The sequence below is a fragment of the Triticum dicoccoides genome, chromosome 7A, assembly GCF_002162155.2.
Source record: "Triticum dicoccoides isolate Atlit2015 ecotype Zavitan chromosome 7A, WEW_v2.0, whole genome shotgun sequence".
In the NCBI taxonomy this organism is placed as follows: Eukaryota; Viridiplantae; Streptophyta; class Magnoliopsida; order Poales; family Poaceae; genus Triticum; species Triticum dicoccoides.
In genome coordinates, this window is record NC_041392.1 from 97406381 (window position 1) to 97416096 (window position 9716).

At 47.9% G+C, this 9716-nt stretch overlaps 1 protein-coding gene across 1 annotated transcript; it reads left to right on the forward strand.

The window, feature by feature from the left end:
* Positions 1-403: 403 nt before the first annotated feature.
* On the forward strand, positions 404-2558 carry LOC119330534. The gene is made up of 4 exons (XM_037603647.1): positions 404-1296; positions 1371-1768; positions 1849-2092; positions 2219-2558. Exons 1-4 carry the CDS (start codon positions 492-494, stop codon positions 2350-2352), a joined length of 1581 nt encoding a protein of 526 aa, XP_037459544.1. The 5' UTR covers positions 404-491; the 3' UTR covers positions 2353-2558.
* The last annotated feature ends 7158 nt before the right edge of the window (positions 2559-9716 follow it).

Sequence of the window (9716 nt, forward strand, 5' to 3'; positions counted from 1 at the left end):
CTCCGTCGCCCGTCCTCCACTCAGCCGCCGCCCCGACCATCCCTCTAACCTCGACAGTGAATAGATTTTTTCGGCAAACCTGACCCCTCCCCTCTCCCCCTAAGATAGACACCGGGCGAGCCTGACATCTAAGATAGACGCCAGGCAAGCCTGGCACCCTAAGGTAGAAACTGGGTGAGTCTGCCGCCCTAAGATAGACACCCGGTGAGCCTACCAGGACCAGGGGGCTTCTCCGGCGAGCCGATGGCCGCTCCTTCCTCCGGCTGCTGCTTTCTTCATGTGAAAAATCGACTGACCCAAATATTATTCCTAGGTAATTAGAAATTTTATATAGAAACGCCTCATAAAACACCTAGAAACATCCCGGGAAAAATAAAGACCAACCACCAAAGTCCAAAAGAGTCATTGCACTTTGTACGCACATTTCCATCTTTCCGCTGCGCACCGCCCCTGCCACACGACAACAGGAGTGAGTGCAGGTGACGCGCGCGATGCCTTCCTCCTCCGTCGACCCGGACAACGGCGTCGCCACCGCCGCCGAGATCGACGACGCCGAAGCTGTGCTGCCGTCGAGGCCCACCGGCGACGAGCGCCTCGTGTCCTCCCTGCGCACGCAGGCAGACGTCGACAACCTCCGCAAGAAGCACGGCATCCCGAGCGTGTACGCCGCGCGCCCCGCCGGCGACGACCGCCGCGCCTGCACGCGGCCGCCGCCGGGGTCCATCTGCGTCTACGCGCACGCCCTGGAGGCCGGGATGCGCGTCCCGCTGCCCAGCTTCTTCTGCGAGGTGCTCGTCCACTTCGGCATCGCGCCGGCCCAGCTCATGCCCAACGCGTGGCGAGCCATGGCGGGATTCCTCGCGCTCTGCAACTCCGCCGGCGTGCCGCCGTCGCTGGCCGTGTTCCGGCGCTTCTTCCTGCTCTCCATCGTCAACAAGAAGCACAAAGGCTGGTACTGTTTCCGAGCCAGGGACAGCTCCGGCGCCGGCTTGCGCTTCACGGGGATGCCAGGGACACCCATGGACTGGAAGAAATTGTTTTTCTTCCTCTCTTCGCGGGAGTCGTGGCCTTGCCCCGTGGAGTGGGGCGAGCCGTCCATGAGCTCCTTCGTAAATCCGGCCCTCACCAGCGAGGAAAATAAATCCGCGGCGAAGCTATTGCGCGCTTACGGCGGCGCCGCCGTTGATATCAAGACATGTCTGTGCGATGGCAACCGTGCGGCCATCGCCATGATCCCCGCCGCATCTCCGACGCCGCCTTCTTCTACTACTACTAGTGTCAATTTCAGTTCCAAAGGTAACTGAACATCGAATTCCCTCTGATTCCCCTGTTTATTTCGAGCGCTCATCTTGCTGTTGAGTGCTATCTAGGTATGGATCCCTCCGTCTACGACATGATGAGGACTATGCTCGCGGAGAAGGCGGCCGCGCAAGCGTCGGCGTCGGCGAGGAAGGCGAAAGCCGAGCCGTGCAGCAACGCGCCAGCGCCGCCTCCTTTGTGCGGGAAGAAGAGGGGTCTGGAGGAAGCCAACGGCGAGGACAGTTCAGCTCATTCTTTGCTGAACACGCCGTTGTCCGGCATGTGTTCGCCGCCGCCGGGCTTCCCTGGGAAGCCACGGCACTTCCCCAGCAGGCACGACGGAGACGCCACGGGCTGGGAGGCTGCACGGGAGCTGCTGCAGGGCGCCGTGGCGCCGCTGCAGGAGCCCGCGTTCGCGGCGAAGGAGCCCTCCGACGTCGTGAGGTCAAGCTACGCTGCGATTCTGCGGGTATGTCTTGCTGGCAAATGCAACGGCGAATTATTCATCGGGCTGCCCGGAGTCCAATCGACCGCACTGACTGTTTGCAGGCGGCGAACTACGCGTCGTACTCCCTGGGCTACGCGCTGGAGCTGGAGAAGAAGCTGGCGGCGCGGGACGCGGAGGTCGCGGCGCTGCGGGAGCAGCTGGGGGCGGCGAAGGCGGAGCTCGCCGCAGTGCAGCGCGCGGCAGAAACCGACGCAGAACGGGGGAAGGCAAATGCGGAGCTCGCCGCCGAGGAGCGCGTGCGGCGGCGCGCGGAGCACGCGCTGGTGGGGTACGAGCGCTGGCGAGGTAGTAGGAGAGCGGCGCCGAGGACATGGGGCGCGCTCCGGCCGCCTGATTAGCTCGTTGATTGATTTATTTTTTCTCTAACGTTGCCGACGCATTTCGTGCTCACGTTCACCTGATGATGGCCAGATGACTCGTCGGCGCATGTCACGGCCTCCGGTGCTCCGACTACCACGACTGCAACCACCCAGCAGATGAGCAATGGCCGGCACAAGAGAGCGTGTGCATCCACCAAGTATGACAAGAAGCAGTGGGTTCTGTAGCCAGGATGAGTAGAGCCGGTGGATGAACTCAACTGAATATTAGAGAACTCTGATGTTTTTTATGTTCTTTAATATTTTTTATCTCTGTCCATTTTCAGTCCAAAGTTTCACTACGTTTAACTGTTTCTTGCTTATCACTACTCCTACCACATATACTCCCTCCTTTCCGGTTTATAAGGCTTATCTCAAAATTTTAGTTTTTTTCATTTTATAAGACTCAATTTGATTGTTTCACATCACATGTTCAGATTCCAAGATGCATTAAATCATTGCATGCAAGAATTAAGAGAAAATTGACCAATGCATGTACTTTATGCATGCATGTATTTGCAATTAATGAATTCAGAAACATACTTTTTTGAGGAAAACAAACGCATTAATTAGGTGATTTTGCAAACTACAAAAAAGTATTTCACTACTCATCATTTATCTTGTTGAAGAGATTTTTGAACTGAGTCCTATAAATCGAAAAGGAGAGGATACTTTTTTTTTCCTTTACAAAAGAAAGATAATCACCAGCCTCTTGTTGATTGATGCACACAGACTTAGATGAAGAGTTTGAAATTTTACAAATGACCCAACAAAACGGCATGGCAACTACCCGTATGCTATAAGGCTGGTCATAGTGGGAGTAACTTATACTAGTGTCATGCATATGCGAAAAGTCCATTCTGCACCCGAGCTCATATGCTCCCGCATGAACAGTAAAATCGAAAAAAAATCGAAAAAATTGAAAAAATCCCAATTTTTTTAGAGAAACATTGATAAAAGTTCTAAGTGCCTGCAAAAATTCATTATGAAATCACATTCCTGTAAGGCGTGGCAAAAAAAACAAATTCAGTGCTTCAAAATGCATTTGAAAGTAGCTTTTTCAGAGTACTATTTTTTTTTGCCATGCCTTCTAGGAATGTGATTTCATGACGAATTTTTGCAGGCACTTAGAACTTTTGTCAATGTTTCTCTCAAAAAAATTGGAATTTTTTGAATTTTTTTTTGATTTTTTTTCGATTTTACTGTTCATGCGGGAGCATATGAGCTCGGGTGCAGATTAGCCGCGTCCCATGTATATGACACTACTCTAAATTACAACTTTCATAGTGCAAAGTAACATAGTACTAGTGTCATATATGGCTTCATTTATTAGCTTGTAGACTCATCTTTTCTCGGAAAGCGCTATGTTACAGTAACATATTATATTACTCTAAACACCTCTCTCCTCATTAACTACGTGACACATAAGCAAAATTGTCTTGAAAAGCGCTATGTTACTAGCTAAGTTACTCCAAGTATGACCAGCCTAATACACCTAGTTTCCTAGCACCGGCCGTAACCCATATAGGTTGACCTCGTGCACGACATGCTGGAGTACAATAGGCGGCAGGCCGGCGGCGCACTCTTGTGCCGAATTTATTGCGAAGTTTGTGTCAAATTTTCTCCGTTTTTATTTACTATATATATATTAAATTTGACTGAAGACAAACTTCGTAAACTTTAACCAAGTTATAGAAAACAATATAAATAATTACCATAACAAATATGTATGATGTCAAAGTAAATTAATCTAATGGTATTGATTTGTTAACGTATATGTCAATTTGCTTATAATTTTTATCAAAGTTTATGAAGCTAGACTTTGACCAAAGCTAACACGTGGATTATATAAAGACCGAGGGAGTACAAAGAAAAGAACAGCACGCCAGCCCACCGGCTACACAAGAGGGATTTACCATGCCCACACTTGTGTAGCACAAATACTACTGCTATATTGTCACCAAACCGGTTGAACATAGCAAGCTCGTGATACGGTTCCCAGTGTCTGCATCAGAGACCAGAGAATCTTCCAAAGTATCACTTATATAGAACATTTTAATCCTCGCTGTAATTCTATTTTAAGGCGTGGTCTACTATTTTTATTTTGTGTTCATTCATGAAAAATATAGTCAAACTTTTCTAAATTTTCAAGCATAGTTAAAGCCTTTTAACTTCACTTTATTTTTTGTTTTTCTTTATTTTGTTTGATCATTTTTAGTTCAAAGGGACGAGTCAGCCTAATTGAGCCCAAGTACAAAATAAAACCTTACACAAGATAACATTCCATTTGTTTATCGAGAGGACTAAACTCAGATGATATCTAGTTTTTTTTACACAAAGAGTATTTGACTAGTTTTTTTTTTTGAGGATAGAGTATTTTTCTGTGAGGTAAACCAAACTTTATTGACTGGTGTTTCGGCTTATACAGGAATAACATTAACCCCATTAAGGTGCGGTAGAATGGTGGCCACCGTGAGAAAGTTTTTTTATTTATTAGAGTTTTTTTAAATGTTAGTGAGATTTTTTTTTCTTTTCAAGAGAAGTTTTTTAGGATTTTTTTTTTTGAGATGATATGATGTCCACGTGATGCGAGAATGTTTTTTTTAATTTTGAGACAAAGATAAGGTGCGCACAGCTTCCTCTTAAGCGGCTCGCAATGGCGGGCCCTGGGGTACACCCAGCCACAAGTGGCGCCTTGCCCCTAAGGAAGCACAAAATTTAACTAAATTATGAGCATCAACATTCATATGTCGACCTTCAAAGATAAAATTACATCTGGTAAGTGCCCCAACGCATTTTAGGAATGGCTCCCGAAAATCACGCCCCCACCCCTCAGGAGGCGACCGCCTGGCGATTGACCGCCGGCACAACCCCACCCCCGCCGGAGGCCTACGCCGGCCCCCCAACCCAGAGAGAGTGGGAGCCTACATCCCCACGGCACCGCGAGCTCGTCGAGGAAGACCCGCTGGGTCTCCACGAGATCCGGAAGAAGATGGGAGTAGCGATCCGCCTGCTGGTTCATCGGAGGATGAGAGAATTATAGGAGAGCCAGGTGGGAAGGAAGCTACCGGTGTAGGGGCTACCGGGGAACTGGCGGGCGCGAATGAGAGCACTCGTCAGGAGGAATGACGATCCTCTGTTGGAACTGTCGGGGATTGGGCCACCCCGGAACAGTTCGAGAACTGGTGTGCCTAGTGCGCACATACCGCCCCACTATCGTGTTCATCTCAGAGACGCGGCAGTGCGAAGAGAGCGTGAAAAGAATAAGAGAAAGAATAGGCCTCAAACATTGTATCACCCATGATGGGTTGGGCAAAGGTGCCAGCATCGCCCTGTTTTGGAACGATAGTATTGAAATAAATCTGCTCTCTTATGGACCGCGGTACATTGATGTTCACGTGCGTAATGATCCAAATGGCCCTCTGTGGAGAGGTACCTTCGTTTATGGTGAGCCAAGAGCCCACCAGAGACACCATATGTGGAGTTTGCTGAAAAGAATCAAAGATAGGTCAGTAGAACCATGGATGGTGATGGGGGATTTCAATGAAACTATGTGGCAGGGAGAACATTTCTCTGCTGCCAAAAGATCTAAAAGGAACATGAGCAACTTCAGAGAGGTGTTGGGGTGGTGTGACTTGCATGATCTTGGGTTCAAAGGCCCGGAGTGGACCTTTGACAACAAACAGAGTGGTAGGAAGAAGGTTAGAGCGAGACTGGACAGAGGCGTGGCATCACCTAGCTGGTGTGATATATTTCCCCAAGCTCAGATCCAACACATAGTCACTTCAAGATTTGATCACTTTCCCCTACTGCTCACTCTTGTGGAGGAACAATCTATGAACAAGAAGAAGAGTTACAGGTATGAAATGATGTGGGAAAGAGTTCATTCCTTGGAGCCTACTGTCCGGGAGGCATGGGGTATTAAAGGAGCGGCCATCAACCTATCCGATGTCGCACAGAAGCTTAAAAATGTCCAAAGCTCGCTAACAGCCTGGGCCAGGAAGGACTTTGGTTCTGTGACCTCGAGTATTAGAAGGAAGAGATACCGCCTGAAGGTATTAATGGAGCCCCCGAACCTTGGAGAGAACGAGCCTCAAATCAAGAAATTGAACGAGGAAATTGATGAGCTACTAGTCAGAGAGGAGGTAATGTGGAGACAGCGTTCGCGGGCTACATGGATCAGAGAAGGTGATCAGAACACACGGTATTTTCACCAAAAAGCAACCTGGAGACAGAAAAAGAACTTAATCAAAAAGTTAAGGAATAATGAGGGAATTTGGGTAGAGAAAAAGGAGGTGTTGAACACCATGGCTACAGAGTTCTTCAAAGAGCTGTACACAAAGGAAAAAGATGTGGCTCCGTTCGAGTTAATTGATCTTCTGCCATGTACAATAACAGAGGCAATGAACAGTAGTCTGATAAAGGAGTTTACAGAGAAGGAGATTGGAGACGCCCTCTTCCAGATCGGCCCTCTAAAAGCGCCAGGACCAGACGGCTTCCCGGCTCGTTTTTTTCAACGTAACTGGGAGACTTTGAAGAAGGATGTGATTGCGGCAGTGCAAAAAAATTTCATGAATGGGATCATGCCTGAAGGTATAAATGACACATCCATTGTTCTGATCCCTAAAGGCAAGAATCCGCAGAGTTTGAAAGGTTTCCACCCAATAAGTCTATGCAACGTCATTTATAAGGTGATTTCCAAATGCTTGGTAAACCGCTTGAGGCCTCTGTTGGACGACTTGATATCAGAAACACAGAGCGCTTTCATCCCGGGGAGGATGATCACTGATAACGTTATCATAGCTTTTGAATGTTTTCATAAGATTCAGCATAGCAAGAACCCACATAATACGCACTGTGCGTATAAGTTGGACCTAGCCAAAGCATATGACAGAGTGGATTGGGACTTCCTTGAAGGTGCAATGGAGAACATGGGTTTCCACTCACTCTGGATTAGTTGGATAATGAGTTGTGTTAAATCTGTTCGCTTCTCGGTAAAACTGAACGGGGAAGTGTTGGAGTCGTTTATGCCCTCTAGAGGCCTCAGGCAAGGGGATCCGCTCAGCCCTTACTTATTCCTCTTTGTTGCAGATGGACTTGCTACAATATTCAATAGAGAGGTCCAGGGTGGGAATATTTCACCTGTTAAGGTGGCCCGGAGTAGTCCGGGGATCTCGAATCTACTGTTTGCGGATGACAGTTTGGTGTTTTTTAAGGCCTCATGCGACCAAGCCAGGGCAGTCAAGAAAGCTCTCACTCTGTTCCAAAAATGCACGGGTCAACTTTTGAGTAGTAGCAAATGCTCGATGCTTTTTAGTGAACATTGCCCGAGCAGTTTGCAGAATGAGATTAAGGACATTCTCGCTTGCGAACCGCTACTTTTGAAAGTAAGTACTTGGGGCTCCCAACACCAGAAGGAAGGATGAAGGATTCGAATTTTCAACCCATCATGGATAGATTTCTGAAGAGGTGTAACGAAGGGTTTCGAAGGCACATGTCTTTCGCTGCTAAGGAGGTGCATGTTAAATCGATAGTACAAGCACTACCCACTTTCGCTATGGGGGTTTTTAAATTCTCAGTGGGTTTCTGTGAGAAGTATGAGAGACTCATCAGAGAATTCTGGTGGGGGGAAGAGGAAGGGCAGAGAAAGGTCCATTGGATGGCATGGGATCGTATGATACAACCAAAGAGAGCGGGAGGTATAGGTTTCCGAGACATGCAAATTTTCAATCAAGCTCTCCTTGCGAGACAGAGCAGGCGTCTCCTCAAAAAACCGAACAGCTTGTGCGCGAGAGTCCTAAAATCGAAATACTACCCAAAGGGTGAGCTTCTTGACACTGTGTTTGCTTCAGATGCTTCCCAAGCGTGGAGGGGTATAGAGCATGGTCTTGAGCTTCTGAAAAAGGGCCTAATATGGAGAGTGGGCAATGGTAAGAGAATCCAAATCCAGAGGGACCAATGGGTGCCCAGGAAAAGTGGCCTAAATATCACGGTCTTCAAGAGGCGATCAAGGTTAAGATGGGTGAACCAGCTCATTAAACCAGGAAGCAATGAATGGGACAAGAACTTAATCTATCAAATGTTCCACAGCTATGATGCAGAAGAAATATGTAAAGTTAAAATTCCTGTAAAAGAAGTGGATGACTGTGTAGCATGGCATATGGAGAAATCTGGCATTTTCTCCGTCCGTAGTGCGTATAAGCTTGGTGCAAACCTCAAGCAGCAAGGTAGCTATAGGGCATCTTCTTCGGTAAACGAGGCGGATAACAGAAGCATCTGGGATCTTATTTGGAAAGCAAAGGTCCGTGAAAAGATAAGAATCTTTGCTTGGAGAGTGGCCACCAAAACCCTCCCCACAAAAGAAAATAAGTGGAAGAGAACACTCGGGCTGGACAACATCTGCAATATTTGTGGGAGAGAAATGGAAGATGAATATCATGCGGTTATAAACTGCACAAAAGCCAGAGCACTGAGGGAGGAAATGAGGAGACAATGGGAGCTACCAACTGAAGATCAATTTCACTACACATGCATTGACTGGTTACAGAACCTACTGTGTAACGGCGATGCTGAGGCACAGAGGAAAATACTGCTGCTGCTATGGTGAGCATGGTGGCTCCATGAAGACTGCGTTCATGCAGAGGGCAACGCCACTATCAGCCAATCTGCTCAATTCCTTTCTAAATACGCAGAAGAAATCAGGTTTGGTGGAGTAGAGCTCACGGAATGTAAGGCTGTTCCAGACCTAGTCGGCCGACGGGACTCTCCGGGAGATGTGCGACGTGCAGAAATAAAGAAAGGGAAACAAATTAGGGATTTGGGCCAGTGCAGCGGCCAGTGGGTCAGAGCTGTAGATGCAAATCATGCAGGCAATTTTATGGCGTTGAACGACTCCACACATACAGCTAAGAGGAAGTGGGATCCGCCCCCTGAGGGCATCTGGAAACTGAACACAGATGCAGCGTTCCTATCGTCCAATGGGGACACAGCTGCGGGATTTATTGCCAGAACGCACCTGGGGATAGTCGCCATTGCGGGTGGGCAGCGTCTACAACCATGCAATAATTCAGAGGAAGCCGAGATTGCTGCTATTTCGCATGGGCTGTCAGCTCTAAGTGCATACTACAGGGGACCAATTTGGGTTGAATCGGACTATGCATCCGTCATAGCGATACTGAACAATAAGGAGAGTAATCAGACTGCGCTCTTCCCCCTGGTCACGGATGTTTGGCACTTCAAAACAGTGTTCCAAGAGGTGCTTTTCATTGCCGTGAAAAGATCCAGCAATAGGATGGCTCATGAGCTAGCTGCTCTTGTCAGAAGACAGGGAAACTACCTATCTACCGGAGAGGTTCCTCCGAGCCTTAGAAGCATCCTCTTGGAGGATTGTAACAGTATCCACTCTGTCGTTTAAGATGTTGCTGGGTTGATTCTAAAAAAAAATTACATCTGGTAAGTTGTGTAGACTAGGCCTGGATCCTTGAGAATAGTGTATTTGACTAGTTGATTCGGCGAATCTTATTTGCGGTGGAGCGAGGTGGACCGGCCCATTT